At 37.2% G+C, this 20,193-nt stretch overlaps 1 protein-coding gene across 3 annotated transcripts in view; it reads right to left on the reverse strand.

The window, feature by feature from the left end:
- HDAC9 (histone deacetylase 9) overlaps nucleotides 1–20,193 on the reverse strand; it is a 460,274-nt gene that overhangs the window by 413,418 nt on the left and 26,663 nt on the right. For 2 of the 3 annotated variants that reach the window (XM_064675761.1, XM_064675684.1), the window contains exon 2: nucleotides 10,485–10,583. The exons of the other annotated variant lie outside the window; for it this stretch is intronic. In XM_064675761.1, the coding sequence (XP_064531831.1) occupies nucleotides 10,485–10,503 (19 nt within the window). In that variant the 5' untranslated portion in view covers nucleotides 10,504–10,583. The remainder of the gene's footprint in view (nucleotides 1–10,484; nucleotides 10,584–20,193) is intronic. 3 annotated transcript variants of the gene reach the window in all.

Genomic DNA, 20,193 nt, shown 5'->3' on the forward strand with positions numbered 1-20,193 from the left:
ATCCTGTACCACGCCTCAGATCTGTAATCCATTGAGAATTTTCCACTCGGGTTAGATAATTCTCCATTTCCCAGTGTAGGAAATCAAGAATAAAGACAACATGAAACTTGGATAAATTAACAACACAAACATTCAATTTTGAAAAACCTGTAAACTCTTTTCTGCACAGCACAGATGCAGCCTTAAAGAGCAGTACACAGACGAAGCCACGTGTGATGAGTTGTCATCTACATCACTCATACCATGGCAATGTCCTGCAGTCAAGCACTGAGGGGTGCAAACCCTTATTAATCCATAATCCAGACAACTGAGAGTGATTGCAAATCCAGGGATATTAAGAAATGAGAGATTAATAAACAATAAGTACTTGCATAGTTTTACTTTTATGTACCAGAAATTTTCCTGTCACTTCCAGGTGGTACGTTAAGAATCTAAGAGAAAATTGAAAACAAAAAGAGATTCAAAATTTTGATCTACAAAAAAAGGTTAAAGAAATTAATTTTTACAATCTAGTAAAGAGAAGACTGAAAATAAACACTAACAAATGCTACCCTAAGAGAAGAACACTGAACAAGTGAGGGTTGGAAACAGCATGGCAGATGTCACTAGTTCTTATGTCTTCAGATCAAACAGCAGTTAATTACAATTGGTAATAGAGGGAACTTTGGGTAGGAATTCAGAAATTTTAAAACAGCTCAGTGCTTTGTTTTGGCAGAAACTGCCAGAAATGCCAAACCAGAAATTTTAAACTCAAAATATCCCATGTATACTGAATGGGAGTTTTGTCCAACCCTCTCAGATTGCCTTCCTTTCTGCCAGAATTTCCAGCCACAGACCAGTACCTGAAGGAGACTCCACTCTTGGACAGACATTGAGGTTGACAACATCGACAACCTGCATCACAGCCCCTAGAACTACAGTCCACACCAAAACTGGGCATTACCCCAGGACCCCTGACAGCTGTCCAGCTTTGTCATAACTAAGGAAATGTAAAAATGGAAGGGAGGGAGGGAGGGAGGGAGGAAGGAAGGAGGGAAGGAAGAAAGGAAGGAAGGCAGGAAGGAAAGAAGGAAAGTGTTATCTAGGTATTACATGACAATCCTCTCCTGCAGAAAGTAACAGTCTAAAACAAGATCTTTTGTGTTAATCTGTTTTAAACCTCATTAAACTTTCAAAAGAAATTCTGAGTTTACAAATCTTGCATATCTAAACTGCAATGCTAAACAGAAACAGATATAACTAGTAGAAATATAAACAAAAAGAGTAGAAACCTTGTGTTTAAGTAAAATCACACATGGAAATAGGTCATCAAGGGGGACCTTGGAACTCACTGTGGTGTCAGCATTTAAAACTGAAATTTGTCTAGTCTTCTTAGAGATGATAATTAAAAAAAAAAGTCCGGAGGCAGGTCCAAATTACGAGTTTGGTTCACCAGATATAACAAGACTTTGGACCTACCCACAATGTACACATCATCGCCTGAAGTAAAGTATGACCCACCCCCCCCAATTTAAATCATACCTTGAGCTCCCTTTAGACATTCATTTGCTAAACGCTACAAAGCAGTGCTTAATTTCTAGACTAAGATATTCCATACACTCTAACATTTTAGACTTTGTAATGAAGTTTTGAAATTGCCACCAGCTTCCAAATCAAGGCGCAGTGAAATAGTCCTGCTTTTTCTGAGTTACCAAATCTGCAAATTACCTGTTATAAGTGTTATAATTATCACTGCAGAAACACTTATTCTGCAGAAACACATCTGGGCTGCCAGAGACAAAATTAGGAGGTGGTGTGTGGGTGGAAAAACATTAAAAGTTGGCAAACACGTCTTTTTTAGGGTATTCAGTATAATCAACATTCATGCAGCAAACCTACCAAATGAAGAAACTAAAATAAAGGTTTTATTCATGGTGTTTTATCTAACTTTCTGTATAATGCAATATTCTAAAAACATAGTCTTACAAAAAATGTAGCTCTTATAAATTCATATAGGACAATATTAATTCCATAACCTTTCAACAAACCATATTTCATATACTCCTAACTGCTTTGTGTTGCATATATCTTAATGGCTGTGAAAGAATGCCTGGCGGGCAGATGCTGATCTATCACTTTAAAAGTGGTATGCTGTATAACAGACAATGTGACCTTGTTGGTCATTTCTTTCAGCTATAGAGTTCAAAAACAAAAATGTTCACTCAGCGTCCAAATTCTGCGTAGACAGAACTGTGAACTCTTAAAATCCACAAAAAGCCAGTAAAGTGAAGATGTGTGAAGAAGTCCTTAGTATTTCTCTCCAGCTTTTCCTAAGTCTAAGCAGTCCCATTAGACAGTTTTGGAGGCTGACCATACTTCTCCTGCTCAAAGATCACTCATGATCCTTTCTTTTCAATGTAGGATGAGTTAAACACACTTTTTCTCTTCCCTCTTCCTTCCTTACTTTGCCAAGACCATTGATTGTGTGGCTATGTAGTAAACCACAATGAGAAACCAATCCAGGCTAAAAACAACTTTTTTCTTGGGAATAGCTGAGCCTGGATCAGTTCCTGAATCCGTTTCGTTCTGTGGCCACACAAATAAGCATACCTGGCACAACTGAGCAGTTGTGAAAAGTGAGAACAATGGGCAGGCAGTCACCAGAGCTGCTTATTCTGGCACTACCACTGAAAAAGTCATTTCTCAAAATGTAACCTCCCCTCGTGGAGGAATTGTGCAGTTCCCTGGCTAGCAATCTCCCACCTGCTCTCCTACCCTAGAGGTGACTCTGTCCTATCTTCTCCCCCCACTAAGACAAACATACATCAATGAGTCTTGACAACACATCATTTGGTAAGTGATTCAAGTGACACAGCTATCTGATGAGTAAAATCACTCAGGAGGTAAAGTGTGTTTCCATCAATGCAGGGAAACATGAGCATCTTTCACACTACTTGTATTTTCACATATAAAGAACCCTGCTAATAAGGACACTGTAAAAGGATTTTTGTTGCTGTTATCTGGACACAGCAACAGCAATTCTCCAAATTGAAATGTGAGAATTGACACAGACAAGAATTAGGAAAGCAACTGATTTGCCAAACAGAATATAGCAATGAAGCACCTGGAGAGACCAAATTTTACTTTATAGACTCTGAGCTATATTAATCAGATCTTCTTAAAAACACAATACCCCGAATGCAGTCCCCTTCTCCCCTAGGACGTGGACCACATGGAAACGGCACAAATGACACATGTCAACTGTTGAAATCACATGGAGACAGGACATTTCTTTTATTGAGCTCCTTCAGATTCTGACTTGATTTGGAATTACAAAATATTTTTGTTCCCAGAGCAATTTCCTATACTTAGGGAAGGCTTTACAGGTTAAGCTAAGGAGTTTGCTTCAAGTAAAGCCAAGCTTTCATAAGGCAATGCAGGATGCTTCCATTGTGTAAGCTTCCAGCAAGCACAATGACTTTAGGATTACAGACAGTTAAATAATAAAAGCAGAGTTGGTTAAATATTTCCTGTGAGACTGGAATACAAACTTCTAAGTTTGGAGGGTTTCCAAACTCAGAGTGATAGCAGACTTCTATTCAGTAAAAACACATGAAAATTTTGTCATACACTTAGTGACAATCAAAGCAACTTCTAGATGGCTGTTGGGATTTATAGTTTGAAAGGATGAGTCAGATGAGGAATTAGTCTCCCCACCATTATCCAGCATAATCCAATGGTTAATTATCAACACTGCTATAAAACACTGTATTTTCACTCTATAGAGAGAATGCAATCCTCTGATCTGCCTTTCCTAAGGTCACTCAAAGTAACATATACATTTACCTATTTAAAGTTCACTAGACTCCAGTGAAAGTGTAACTGTGCCATCTTGGTTTAATGAACTAATCATAGCAAAAATTATGATAACTCTAAAAGACAGTGAAATACTGTGTTTTGTTAATGGACAATAAATTTGATGGTTATTTCTAGAGATGCATGTTCTAAGTGAACACTGAGGATAAATTATGTACTTAAAATGAGAAAATGTTTTCACCTCTAATTTAAAAAAGCCATTCTGAAGAATCTTTATAAGCTTTATAAAGCTTTCAAGATTTATTCCCAGAAAGCTAATTTAGCTGTTGAAGTGCTAGTGGTCAAAAAGTCAGACCAGTGCTTTGACTACACAGACCAACAAAACAGTTATTTTTAAAGAGAAATTCTCAGACAAAACCATTCGGCAGCCAATATTAACAACTGATTCCTGAAAGAAAAAAAGCAAGATAGTTCTAATCTTCAAGCACAGTATCTGTTTGAATAGATAGGAATTTTTTATGTATGTATAGGTTAAAGTTTTTATCACCTTAAAGCACTGCAAATTCATAGCAAAAAATACTCTTCAGAGCTGTTTTCTTCAGTTAAGCTGAATCTGCAGAAAGTAGTAACTAATTCCACAACACACTGTCTAGGCGTTGTCATTATTTATTCGCTTAAAACCTGAAGAGTTAGCACAAAATAATAGACTTTCATGAACATGTGCAAGTGTAAGTACACAAATAAGGGCAGAACGATGACACTTTAATGCTTTGATTATCAGTTTTAGTTGTAAGTGGTGTAAATTACTTCTAAGTAAGTAGCTCAATGTATTTACAAATTTTAATTACTAGCAAGTGAACAAGATGATGCTTTCTTATCCAATGCATGCACAGAGTATTTTATTCATTATTTGGTAGTCTTATACATTAAATCCCCAGTGGCAGAACACATTTTGAATCCAAATTTTTCACTCAAGCTAGTGAATTGTTGGGATTTTACCTAGAAATACCTAGGTAAGGATGTCAGGCTTAAATTATTATGAGAAAAATACAGAGAGAGTCTGTACAGCAATGACTTTTACATTTCATGAGGGCAAAACTAAGATTTATGTCAGACTGAAGCTATTTTGGAGTTCTGTAAGGAGATTCAAGAGGTCAAAATCTGAGCTGAACATCTGAGTCGTGCTTTGCATTGAAAGTTAAAAAAAAGCAGGGAGTGCTGTGGGGGAAGAATCCTTTTATACACTTCATTATAGCTGAGCTTGTAGATTTTATTTTTTCCTTTTTGATATCTTAAAGAGCTGCAGTACTCTGTCATAAATAGATAGACATAGATAACATAACTATTAATCCTGAAAGTTACTGGGCCATACTCAGTGAATTCAAAAATATATATCTAATCCAGCCTGTGATGTATTCTTTTTTTAATCATGGAAAAGTAATCACAAAGTCATCACAAGAAACAAATGTATACTATTCCTTCAGTCTACAGTCAGAGATCCAAAAAGATCCATGCACTTACCTTTCATGGAACTAAAACACCTGTCAAAGCAGACCTATGTATGAAGAATAGGTTTTAGCCTTCTGGTATTTCATTTACTACTTTTTTTTTTTAGACTGAAAGTTCTCATAAATCTTTTAACCAAAAAAATGACAAATACATTTTAAAGTAGCATACATGAGTTTTTATCAAAATATTCATCTGTTCTCAGAATCTAATGCTGGTGCAGAGACAGTTACTGGACTGCAACATAACCTTTCACTGCATTTTAGTTTTAAAACCGTAGTGAAAATAGCATTTTGGAACATTTTCTATACTTAGCCTTTACTAATATGAGGAAAATTATTTGTAAAAATGCAGAGCAAAGCAGAACAAAGAAACAGGGGGAGTCAACTTCACAGTGAGGAAAAATAAGCTATTTCTCATGAGGAACAAACAAATGCCTATCAAAGGAATTCAGAATCAAGATGATAGAAAAGTGATCCAGAAGTAGGAACTTGCAGAATTTAGCACACAACTTCTTTCTCTTCCCACTCAGTTTATTAAGAAATATCACTTTCTATTGACTACAGCAACAGGCAGCTCGTAGAAGGTACTAAAGACCTGAAAAAATAAGTAATGTTGTTGAAGAGCAGAAAGAAGTTTGGACAGGGATTTCCAAAACATTATATATCAGACTTGGATTTTAATTCAGTTATTACCAATAGCTAAAAGAGGTGATTTCATGTAGGTGTAGGTAAGTAACCTAGACACATTTTGAACTTGTTCTGTTCAGCAGCAGGCACATGTTGATACACTTTTGAAAACCAAGGACAGTGAAAAGTAATTCCATGAACAACTTTAGTGGTTTTGGTGTTTTGTTTTTTAATAGAATTAATTTCATTTAACTATTCTAATATTGTTTTTAATTTCAAGGTGAAAAGTAAAGCACAAAATCTGAAAGATCTGGGTGATGGGAGAGGCAAATGGGAGAAGAAATGAAATCTCTCTGGACTCATTCCCCTTCTCATGTTACAAAAAGAAAACCTATGATCTCTATCTTCACAGAAATATTTATAATTCACCCTTCCCCATAGATGCTGTTTTTCTTTGAAAAATCTGAGTAATGAATATTGTATCAAACCAACACATGATTTAAATGAAGCAATCTCCTGTTCAGATGAGTATCACCCTTCGCAAGGGTTGAAGTCCTTGGAAATTGAGCTGGTAGGCACACAACAGAAACAATCCCTAACTACACCACCATGTTAACAGAAGATTATATTTCAAAGTACTGGAGAGTTAGAGACAGACAACTGCAAAATACACCTGTGAGTATATTAATTCACCACTGGGTGAATTGCGTCCTTGCGGCCAGGATGGCCAATGATATCCTGGAGTGCACAGGGCGTGGTAGAGTGTGGCAAGGTCAAAGGAGGTGATCCTCCCCCTCTACTTGGCCCTAGTGAGGCCACACCTGGAGTACTATGTCCAGTTCTGGGCTCCCCAGTACAGGAAAGGTAAGGAGCCACTGGAGAGGGTCCAGCAGAGGCCACAAAGATGATTAAGGGACTGAAGTATCTCTCTTATGAGAAGAGACTGAGGGAGCTGAGCCTGTTTAGTCTGGAGAAGACTGAGGTGGGAAGTCATTAATGCACATAAATATCTCACACGCAGCTGCCAAGAGGATGGTGCCAGACTCTTTTCAGTGGTGCCCAGTGACAGGATGAGGAGCAATGGCCATAAACTAAAACACAAGAAGTTCAATACCAACGTGAGGAAGGAACTTCTTTACATTGAGGGTGGCAGAGCACTGGAACAGGCTGCCCAGGGATGTCATGGAGTGTCCCTCTCTGGAAACATTAAAAACCTGTGTAACCTGCTCTAGGTGACCCTGCCTTGGCAGGGGGGTTGGATGACAAGATCTCCAGAAGCCCCTTCTAACCCTAACAATTCTACGATTCTGTGAAATAAATATTTTCTTTTTCTGTCCAATGCTTTTTATGAACAGCAATCAGTTCAGAACATGCAACGGCAACAGAATGTAAACATTTCCTTAATGATCTTACAATTTATAACAAAGCAAACATCAGTACCTTTCCCTGCTGGGATTCAGCATTTACTTTACAGCCCTACAGATTAGCAAGAACCTGATCCCTGAAGGTTCAGAGAGCTGGGATCAACTTAAGAGGCTACAATGTTGTTGCAAGTAGATGTTGCTATGCTGGAAACCCCTTCATTGCATCATACAACATAAAGAAATACTTACGTGCATTGGTGCTGTGAACAAAATCTATCCAAAGAGGTTCCTCAAATAGCGTTTGAATAAAACGTGCATAATTTTTTACTTGTTCCACATCAGGTCTTTCAATGGGCTTTCCAACAATTTAGGTATGAAGGGAAAGCTATTCTAAGGAATATGTATTTTTCTTCACTTAGTACATTACATTATAAAACCACAGAAATCGGGCATAGTGCACACAATCTTTGAACCTTCTACAGCATTTCAGAATTTTTCACTGACAGAACAAGCCAGCCATGAAGTGGACCATTCATCTACAGAGTACCACTGCTTTACAAGTTTGCCTCTTGCTTTTTCTTCATTTTTTTTTCTGAAAGTATACTTGTCTTTCGTGAAAACAGCATGTATTTTCATGTCTTAGGTACCAGACACATAGATTGGTATTCAAATGAGGTAGCATTCCTGGTGTTACACAACAGAAAAAGAGTGGGTTTAAATATGCTAATACTGTTTGTATACTGTATGTGCCTAAAGTTTGCTGCTTAGAAATTATTTTAAACTGCCCTAACCACTGGCTGTAACTGAATATAGCAACCTATTCCTTGAAGAAGCTCAAGATTCTCAGGACTAAAAAAGAAAAAGCTCAAAACCCTCAACTCAGACAGTACTAGACACATCTCAATTAGGCTTTTGCAACTTAAACTATGTGCCATTAATGCCAGAACTGCCTTCCAGCTTGTTCCAGGCACACCAGCACAGGAACAAGCTGCTCATGTCACTGCAAATCCATTAATTTTTCTTTTGGAATACTAGGGATACTTCCTCAACTGGAGTGTCTTACAAGTGAAACAAGTACATCCTGATATTTATTTTAAACCTAAGTAAGAAGTTGAATCACAGGAATCACAGAGCCACAAAATAGTTTGGATTGGAAGGGACAGTCCTTCCACCTCTTCATCTCATAAGATTAACCTTCATAAAAAGCAAACCACAGGAGAAAGAAAAAGAAGCAATAAAAATTGCCATGGGACAAAGACATATTAGCCATATAGGAAAAAATGCATATGCTTGAATAGGACTGGAAAAGGGGAACTCAGTTACTATAGATGCAATAAGAAAACTTGGCAATTTTTATCTCCTAAAAAATTCTGATCAAGTGTTAACTGATCACAGAATGTAGAAGACCTCTCCTATCACTGTATTCCCTATCAGTCCATTACAGTGACCACACTGGAACTAGAAATTTGAATGACTGCCAAAAGGTGATAGAACACTGCACAAAACATATCTCAGATTCCCTCAATCGGGAGACAGAAGAGATGTCACGTGGAGACAGTCATTCTCCTTTAGTCCATAGCATTTACTTTAAGCAGGATGCGAGAGTTAAGTCCAAATAAATTCTGCCTCATTTCCCTTTCACTGAGGGAAAGAAAAATGAGAATCCCATGGTTGACACTGCCCTTGCATACTGCATTTCTGTACATGTCACAAAGGTGTTTTGAAATGGTAGCTGAAGCAACTCACGGATTTCAGAGGCAAACTCTAATGATGGGGGACACTAAAGACTAGATTTAAAGATATTTAGGCTCCTACTAAAAGCCATGATTCTGAAGTGTCTAAATACCTTTACAAGTAATCTGATCATATTGAATGTTTCTTCTTTCTTGTATTAGATTTAGACTGTAGAAACAGATAGTAAATATGCATTCATGTTTGCTGTCTTCTTTCTTCATAGTAATAAGAGCATTGGAAAATTTATTTTCTTTTTGTAAGAGACAATTTCATTTTGGCCTATTTCCACAGACTACATCTAATAGAAAAGAAGAAACGTTAGAAAGATACCCAGTCGACTGAAGTATCTTGGCATTTGAACTGCATGTTAGGAAAGTACAGGATTATTTCATATTAGGTACCACTGCGATAAAGGCATGATTTTCTGCTGAAGCCCTGTCATGTCTTGTATGGATAATTCACTGAATGCACCAAACTGCACTGTAAGAAAAAGAGGCCAAGGCTGAAATCCAGCTATGCTTGACTCTATTTCATGTAAAAGCAGTTATTGCCAGTTTTCAATACTACAATTGACAATTCTCCAAAGGTCCTCACTGAAATAAATTTCTATGAGATAGGGCATCTACAGAAAAATACACCTTAAAAAGTATTGCAGTGTTTTCCCTGATGCTTTTATAGGCTGTTTGCACAAAACCGAAGCAGGTTTAAAATAAGCCACCTGTAAAGGGTTATTTTACCAACAGTACTAGAAATAAATACTTCAAGTGTGGGTGAACAAAGTGCGAACCATATGGGATGTTGCACAGATTTGAACTGGGGACTCTCGCTCCCCAAAAGAACTGAAGCCAAGGCATGTTCCATATGCATCTTGGAAGTTTAAACACTGTGTACAGCTACTGATCATTCCCTTTCTATCAGGTGAACCTGCAGTAAATTCATTTTGCAGGCATTAGATAAAGCAGGTTAAGAGATCATTGTTAATTACGTATATTTAAAGGATGAAGCTCTGCAGAGAATGCCCATTATGGGCAAATATGACTTTGGACCCAAAAAGAAAAATAACAGAATACCATTCACAGTCTTTTTTTCTAAAGAAGCAATTGTGTAAAGGCAGAAAATCATGACTAATTACTAATATTGGTAACTAAAATGTTATAAAATGCCTATTCATGTCCAATCATGATTAATCAGTTTATTAATAAAAACCACAAAAATGTTTTGAATGCACTGTAGGATCATACTGGCTTTACGATTCAACTGTGACAAGTTATCCCCAAAATAGCCTTTTATGTCTGTATAGCCATTGTCCTGCTTTATCCTATCATATCATATCATATGAAGTGCAGTTGGCATATCAGTCACTTGCCAAATTCATTTCATCGACACAAAGAATTATGTACTTTCTAATACAGCACAGAGTTCTGCAGGAGCAAGGTATAAATACAAACAAACTGACCTGGTGTTGTGGAGCTCATTGTTCTTAATGGAATGGTATCTTGTAGACAGTGTAAAGAAGTCGTTCAGATTTTGAGATTTTTCCAGAAGCGGAGTAAATCTGAGTAAAGTAAAGAAGAAAAAACACCTTTGACTCTACACTGACAACATAATATTTTTAATATGTTATAATTATGTCAAACACACTTAAACAGAACTATATTTAAAATCTCTCACCCTGAAGGTTCTTTCTATCATGTACATTTTGCTGCAAATCCAAGAGCTCATGAACACTGAAAACAAGAGTAACATTTAGAAATCCTCAAGCTTCAGAGTAGTCCAGATTCAAATAGAAATTTGCATTACAGCCCACCAATAGTCACATGAGAATACCAGAAAGTGAAAGGATGAACTGGTCCTTTCCCTTTCCTCTATGATCAGGGCACTATACAAAATAGAAAACTTGAGGAAGAAATATCTGGGTTATATCCTGATGGTTTAATTCATAGTTTTACTCTTACTGTAGATGTCTGCAGTCAGCATCGAAACATGAATGTGCAGAAACAGATCTGCATTCAAAAGTCTTTCTGGAATAGCTACTACTTCTGTAAGCTCCCATATTTAAACAGCTCATGAATAGAACTTGTTGAAATAATTAGCATAGTTGAATGGATCTCCCACGACTAGTTAATGAAATCTCTGACACCACGAAGATAGTTGCTAATAGCGTGGGCTGCTCAAGAGTAGGGCAAGGAAGGTTCTGCAATTTGGCTGAATCCTTTCACAGTCCTGTGACTTTCTCAGTTCAATGCAGAAGCAGAGGCAAAAATGTTCCTCTAATACTCCCATCTGCTGAAAGTTAAAAGCTGCAGAGAAGAGGCTTTCAGGGAACTAAAATATATTTTCATTCAAGCATGATATAAACAGCATCATGAGAAAGAAGGTTGTAGTGCATTACGACTGTGACTATCCTATTCAGCCACTGCTCCTAAAGCATCTAAATAGTCAAAGATATTCTTAGTGCTGAATATTTTAGCAGTTTTTGTCACTTTTTTTAAAGCACCAACTGCACATTTAGTTTCAAGCTGAGCTCAGCCAAATTCCAGACAGTAAATTACATTTTAACCAAGTATAATCACTTAAGTTTAGCATCATTATCATTCAAGAAAGGTAAATCACACATTTAGATAAGTAACTTCTGCTTTTATGCCCCATAAAGCAAGCTGGACATACACTACTCAAATAGGGATGACATCTGGACAAATCCAGCACTCCAACAGATAGTACCTGTAAAACCAAAATTCATACTTCATGAAAATCCTAATTACTTTCCCTTGCTTACCTGATGTGTCAAAATTCATCAAATACCAGATGGAACTGCTATTAAACTGAACAGACTCTACAGTTAATCTAATCCAAAACCTGCATTTGGGCACATCCTTACTTTGACTGAGGCAGGTGTACAGCTCCAAGATCCATCAATATAAGGACAATCAACATGCAATTGAGGAGTTTTAAGATTCTACTTGATTTTAGAGAGCTCATTATTATCTTAGCAGCTACAAAGATCGTGAAAAAATACTTTCCAGTGAATCCAACATCCATTCATTCAGTATCCAGCCCCAGCTGGGACTGTGCAGTATGTTTCAGAAAGTAGACAATGAACATTAATGCTTCACCTATGGACTTTACAAGAGTAAATTTTCAGTATACGTTTAAAGTAAACATAATACATAATATTTTTGGGCATTAGGAAAATTGTGGGTATTAGAATTTGACAATATTCTAATATTCTAAATTCACTTACAGTCACAATAGCTAAAACTATAATTATGTGTAAGTTCATTTTGCATAGACCCTCCCACCCCAATGGATATTTGAAGCTAGTATGACCAGAGGACATGTAGTCAGTTCAGACTGCATTCTCAGATGGCTAAGCTTTCTCCTCACAAACAAATCTTTACCTTTTTTCACCAATAAAGGTAATTTCAAGTAATTTGGATAGCTGTGTGTGAGAGAGATCAGTAGATATGACTAGCACGCTCCTGTCAGTGAAAATACTGACATGCCACACTCAAAACAGTGATCCCATCAATCTCGTATTGGGTTATGGATACCAGCTTTGTTGAAACTCTGTAGAAAGAAGACACTTCATAGCTCTTCCTTGCTCTTCTGGAGCAAGGAACACTTATCCTTGGAGAAGAATTAGGTTAGGGAAGATTTAAACAAGCTGGACGTACAAAACTTTATGTGACCTGATGGGATGGATGCTTCCCTGAGTGCTGAGGGATCTGGACAGTATCACTGCAAGGCCACTCTCAAAACACCTTTGAGAGATCATGACTATGGGAGGTTCAAATAGACTATAAAAAAGCAGACATCACTCCTGTCTTCAAGAAGGATAGGAAGGAGAAGACAGAGAACCAAAGGCCAGACCACATCACCCCAATTTCTTGGAAGGTGATGAAGAAAATAATCCTGGAAACAATTTGCAAGCACATGAAGGACAGGAAGGTGATGGGAAATAGGCAGCATATACTTCTGAAGGAAAATCATGCTTGGCCAACATGATAGCTTTCTACAATGAAATAGTTAGAACATGGATGAGCTGAGAATGTTGTTTATCTTGACTTTAGCAAGGCTTTCAACACTGTCCCCCAAAACATCCCCAAAAATTCTGAAACACAGATAGGAAAGTGGACAGCAGGGGTGGCTGAAAATTGGCTGCACTGCCAGTCCTTAAGAGTTGTGATCTGCAGGCCGAAGTCCAACTGGAGGCCAGTCATTTTAATGGAGCCCCCGGGGTCAATACTGGTGCTAGTACTGCTTTTCATTAAGGACCTGCCTCATGGTACAGAGCATAACCTCAGCAATTCCACAGACAGTTCGAAATCAGAAGTGGTTGACAGAGCAGATGGTTGTGCTGTCATTCAGAGGGACTTCAATGGGCTAGAGAAAATGGATCTACTGAATGTATGTGCCAAGGTTGGGGGAAGGGGGTGGGCGGCAGAAAAAAAAGTGAGAAACAGAAGGAACACCAAGGTCAGAGGAAAAAGAGGTGCTCCATTGCAGAGCAGCTACGTAAAAAGCAGTGAAGAAGACAGAACAAGACTCTTCTCAGTGATCCCTAGTGACAGAAAAAGAGTCAATGTGCACAAACTGAGATATGGGCAATTCCATTTAAATTACAAGGCACTTTTTCACTGTTATTGAGGTCAAACATCTCAAGAACAGGCTGCCCAGAGAGTTCGTTGAGTTTCAATCCTTGGAGATTGTATACAGCCTTGGGCAACCTGCTGTAGTAGACCCAGCCTTGAGGAAGGGTGTGGACTAGGTACCTCCAGAGGTCTGGAGCTACTCTGTGATTACATGATGTGGAACTTCAGGATTTTTCCTTTTCAAGATCATCATAGACAGCATCAGCACTGAATATTCATTGTGGTTAAACCTACTGAGAATAATTTCTGCATAAGAAAGCATTCTGCTGGGATCCCCATAAAAAGATTTCCGTTAAGGAATTTTGTAAAATCAACTGCACTGGTAGTCTTATATTTAATGAAGTGGCAGTTGGCATCCTTCCTTATACTCTATTTCCATATACTACTTGTAAATGCAAAGCTTTCACTAAGCTGAATGTTGTTGTTCAGGTTCAATTTTAATAACTCCTTGCAAATATGATATAAGGCTCATATTGTCAAAGCTCACATTAAGAACCATGAAAAATTCCACATCACCATATACAGAATTACACTCACAACGCCAACACTCTCATTCAAATACACTTCTACTGATAAGCTGACATGCTTAATTTCTTTTCTTTTACTGAAGGAATGTCATATTGCAAAATTAGAGCCTATAAACGGGACTGCAACATATTTTTTAATGCTAGCACTGAACCAAAGGGAAAAAAGCACAGCACTGGGCACTGTACATTAAAATTTCATGAGAGATACTACGCTCATTGGGTGGTGCATTTGTACTCCACCCCCAAAACACGTCACACAATTCCTAATCAGACAAATCCTGAAGATACTAAGGTACAGCAGGTGGCTCCAGAATTTGGTATAGACTAACTGCACTTCCTAAGGCACTACATTTTAACTGAATGATAATTCATCCTTTACTCATTATCAACTCAGAATATTAGGTTATAGCACAGTATACAGCAAACTAACTTCTATCTTCACATATATCACTGGAGGTGATGCTACACATCAGTGAGTTGCATTTGCTTACCCAGGAACCTTCCCCTTTTTCTTCAAAAGAAATTCAACAGTTCATGTGCTCCAAGGACTGATGCACCTTTGAAATTGCCACAAAAGAACAGTGCAAGATGGAATGTAGGTCTTTATGCCCACCAGCCACCACAAATCTTGTTTCTCATGACTATATGTAGGTACAGTATTTTCAAACACAAGTAAGCATTTCAAGTTAATACTATTCCTTTAAACTATCATCTCTCACTGTGTCATCCCAAAACTATATTCACTGACTATATTTTTTCTATCTTGTGCCTATACTTCAAAATTCTTTTGGGAATCGAGTTTCTGAAATAGCCTGCAATGAATACAAATTAACAGAATTCAGATGAAAAATATATTCCTACTTCTATTTTCCCTGTTCTCAAGATGAATTTTTCATGAGAACTTCTGAAATGAATCCATAGTTTTCAAAACTACATCCTGGAGGTATCTTCCAGATATTTCTCCTCAAGGAGGATTTTTTACCCAACTCCATAATAACTCTATTTGTAAAGGAGTTTAGAAAATCATTATGGAAGATTCTGCAGATAAAAGTATAGAATTATACACTTCATTAAATTCTGAACATGACAGGTCAGCACTCCTAATAACACATCAAGTCAATTCTTTGCTGCACATATTGTTTTAAAATAGCTTTAAGTTACTTACCAACAAAACTGTTGTTTGGAATTGAAATCAAAATGCTGAAGGTCATTGGCCTCAAGTGTCACCAAAAAGGAAAAGTAATCACTTCTCACATTTAGCAGCTTGTGTGTTAAAAAACTAAGTATCTAAAACAGCTGTCAGAATGGTACAAATTCTGTTTCCCAATGACCAGTTTAGCAAAAAGCTCAATTAAAAGCAATCTGAAAGGTTAAAAAAAAAATAAACTGAAAGAACAATAATTGTTCTCTACAGAACATGAAAAATATGATGGTTAAAAAAGAATACCACTTTTAAATGAAAGATATTTTACTCGAAAAAATTATTGAATAGGTAATCATACTGTATATAATGAAAATCAGATTTAAATAAAGATCAAGCTACAGATCTTAAAAAAAAAAAGGCATGACAACTTAAAGACTGGAAGAAAAATCTCAATGAACTTTTACTAAAGTGATTTGCACCCATGTAAGCCAAATCCTGAGTGCCAAATCCAACCCTTCTAACTTCGTATGAAACTTCTAAATTTGATTAGGAAGAGAGCTGGCATATGTGAAAGGTGTTAAGGTGTTAAAGAATGGTGTGAATTCTAACACAAAGGACTTAAAGACATCAGTTCCAAGAGCAAATGGCTATTCTAATTGGTTTACAACTGTAAAATAAGAAAAAGCTAAACTAAAATCAGGACATCATGCAGCATATGCTATTATGCAGTGACCTTTATATGCAAATACAGCCCAGATTTACTTGCAGCATTTTCAATAGATACTTGGGTATATAACTGCTTTCAGGGAGAATTTAGCGGTTCCACAGCAAAGCCTTCAGAATGCAGAGCTCAGTGTAGAATTAAGTATTTTACCACAAGATGTTCAGGCATCTTATTCTTAATTAGGTATCTACTTAAAGATTTTTTGAAGTCTATAACAATTTTGCAAGCATACCTTTGAAGGTTCAGTATTAAATAACCACTCTGGCAGCACGTTCTAGACTGTCACCCTCTATATTTTCCCAAAAAAGTAATTTTTTACATTTTGCCTAACGGAAAAGTACCTCTTACAGAATCTGTAAAGAATCCTGAGCTATACTACTAACATATAACTATTTCTTTTGAACAGTTGGTTAAATTCTTATACTTTTCCAATCACTCATATGCAATACTAAGCAGTGTTATACCTCACACGTGCCACGAGCACACTGCTCACGCTGTTGTGAGAGGCTCAGACTTCTGTCCAGTAAGATATATCCCCCTTCCTGAAACTCTCTTAAGCAAGCAACAGAGCTGTACAGCCATTCTGATAATGTCTTCTACACTCACCATCTACTATAGAGATGAAGCGAACAAGATACCTAAAGAGCAAGATGAGATCATGTCTTCCACCAAAAAAGAATCCAAGGGCTCAATCAATAGGAATAAATAATGTGCTGCTAAGCTGCTGGCTGGACTTCTGCTATGCCAATTACATCAAACTGGCACAAGCTTCTGCTCCATTTCCCCATGAAACCAGTTAGAAATATGATATAGCTAAAATAAAATAAACTCAACCTTTTTTTGAGCCTCGTCAGGTTTTGGAACTTGTTTACCATGCAGCTTCTGCAGCTTAAGTTGTCCTGTCTCCCTTCTTCATGCCAGTCCTTTGGCTGTGCCAAGAGGGGTGCACATCCAGCTGTGCTCTGACAAAGTAAGAACTGAACTACAAGATTCATCCTGCATCAAGTACAACCAGGCAATAGCAAGGACCACACCAGGTGAGGGACTGGTTTATATGATGCTTTCATAGAAGAAATAGAAAATGAGACAGACTTCCCTATGGCCACATTTTGATCTTTTTTTTTAATTATGCCAGATTTTAATCAGTATTGCTTATAAACAGTTTGGAAACAAAAAGAACTTCTCCTGGGGAAAATGAATCCTAAATACAGAGGTCACTGAAGCATAAATTTGATTTCTGTCACTTCTACCACTTGAAGCAATGTAAAATATAACTGAGACTGTATCATTAATCAACATACACTGGCACTTCCAGAGGGGAAGAGTTCCTTCCTGCATTCCCAGAGTCCTGCCAACAGGCTCTGCTGGAATCAGGGAAACATAATGGACTTCTCAGTATTCACAAAGCTGTTGAAAAGAGAGGTTCAAGTATCAGAAGTTCTCTGCAGCATACGGGTAGCTCACAAGAGAAGATACTACTTCTAAACTGAAGTTTGGTGGCTAGCAGCAGAAAAAAAATACCATCGAAGAAATCCAGTTAAACATAAGGAAAGAAACAAAGAAATAAAGGCCTTTTTCATTGGAACAGGTTGCCCAGAGTGACTGTGTTGTCTCCACCCTTGGAAATACTCAAAACCCAAGTGAACATGGCCTTGACCACCTACTGCAGCTGGCTGTGCTTTGTGCACTGTGATTGAATTAGACAATCTCTAGAGAAGCTTTCCAGCCTCAGCCATTCTGCTACAAGACACACAAAGAACAGCCCTCACAGGTAGTATGAAAGTGGGTAAAATCCTCTCCCCCTACACAGCCGTGTGGAGAAACTTCCATCAGATGAATACAACTAAAAGAATCTGTCTCTCACGACCTTTTCTTTTTTTCAAAAAGCTGGACAAAGTTAGTAACTACAGATTACTTTGAAGGAAATCACAATTCTAAGTTTATTTTATTTTGACTCTCTTCCCCAGCCCTACCAAAACTCATTATCCAAGCTCCAGGGAAGGAAGCTCCAGAGACAACTCAAGCACTTATTTTAGAAATGCTTTCTAAATTCTGAAATTTGCCCTTGAAAAATTTTAAGCAGACTTCCGTGGTAAGCAAAGTTAAATGACAGCTGGAGTACAGAGACCTAAATAAGCAGTGTGAGCTCTGCACTACTGGCCTAAACTGTGATTAATTTAGGGAATATTTTAGGGAGGCCAGAATTGATTAATCAGTAATTTATTATCAATCATCATCAATAACTTAGTCACTGATAATTAAAACAAAAAAGAAACAAAACAAAACAAAATCCCACTTTTAAGGTATGTGAAAAGAAACAACCCTGAGCATACTCTTACCCATCTCTGCCTGCTGTGTGCCTAAGAACATCCATTTCTCTAAAAATGCATGAGATTAGAGTAACTTTAACCCATGAAAATTATTAACAACAGGTTACAGTAGAGGGAAGAAGAGAATGAGGTAGACAGACTGTTTATTCTATGTCTGAATATACACAGAATAAAAAACACCACTTCAAAACACATTCCTAATAAATAGTTCTACGTAAGAAGAAAAAGTTAACCATGCAAACTTTTACCATTCATGTAATTAAAACACAACTTTTCCCAGGAGTTCAGGTAACCCAACATAATACAGAGCACTAGAACTACAAATTAGTTCCTTCAAAGGAACAAGAGACAGTAAACAGAGCACTTCTAAAATCCTTTGAGCCTATAATATGTTGTCCACAGTATTTCAGCTTTGGTTTAAATTTGCCTTTTCACCAGTTGAAAACTAAATTTCTCTCAGTGACTCCCCCTTCTTTTCTCTTAAACTGAATTGTATTTCAGCTGCTATTGAACCTGGTTGCACAGTGTGGTAACATACAGCTACCAATAAAGGACTTCAGATGGTGACACAACTTTCCCCTATTTCTTTTTTACTCTATCATTTCAAGTCAAGGGCAGTATAACTAGTTTTTATGTTTTAAATTTAATCTGAGATGTACAGCACTTAAATATTTACAGAAGTGAGACTTTGTAACTAGACTGTATCAGAACATCAAAGCTTCCTTCACACAAAAATGCACTTTTGCATTTCTTCAACGTTGTACTTATTTAGAGTAACAGAACACATCTCATGAAACAACTCGGTATGGAAGTCTGTCTGTCTTAGACTCTACAAAAAGAAACTACTTATCTGGAAGAGAAAGCCTCCAAAGGGAATCTCAGATGCTTGGCCTGGGATCTGAGCTGCCCTCTGAAGGAATCAGTCTTGCTTTCCTTCTCAGTTCTTAAAGGAAACATGAGGGTATGTGATGGTTAAGTTAAAAGGAAAAAAATTTAATAAAATTTCAGAAGAGCAGCTTTATGCATAAAGTTCCCCAGACATTATAAAAATTTAATTTGGAATCACCAAAAATTTACTTTCAGTATAACTATTTGCATTCATTTCACTTAGATATATGGTAATAAAGTTTTCCAGGTTTTAAGACAAAAGGACATACTCTCCCTCACTGAAACTTTCCTTATTATGTAATGATTAAACATTTTGATGTGATCAAAAAGCTAAATATAAACACTTGGCAATATCACCACTGCCTTCAAAAAGGCTAGAGTGAACTCACAGCTTAACACCCTTGAAAAATCCAAATTCATGTTAGATTGTATGTTTATGTAGAGATATTAGCATGGATAATCATATTCAAGAGAATCTGATTTGCAAACACTTCATATTTTTAGAACACAACATGTCTATGCAAGCTTTGCTTTGACACTTGGTTTGGATGAATCCAGACAAACTTCAGGGTGAATCACCATAATATTTTGCTGCTCCCCAGCCCTTCCACAGAGGCTAAAAAACTGATCTTGGTTTCTTCTGAACCACTTTTGCTACTTCTATTAAATTAAGAGCTAGATGTCCCATCCAGGATTCAAACCATTTAGTAAGACATTGGATACTCTGTTATTTAACAGAGCTTTAAAAGTTATCAAAACTTTCCTGAAATGTCAAATACAGAAGAGCTCTTATACCATGCCTCAATGGACTTGAATTAGTACATTCACGTGGACTACAAAACACAGCTCTCAAACATGAGCTTTCCATGTGTACCACCTTCTCCACTACAGAAATAATAC

Source organism: Pseudopipra pipra, chromosome 1 (genome assembly GCF_036250125.1).
Source record: "Pseudopipra pipra isolate bDixPip1 chromosome 1, bDixPip1.hap1, whole genome shotgun sequence".
In the NCBI taxonomy this organism is placed as follows: domain Eukaryota; kingdom Metazoa; phylum Chordata; class Aves; order Passeriformes; family Pipridae; genus Pseudopipra; species Pseudopipra pipra.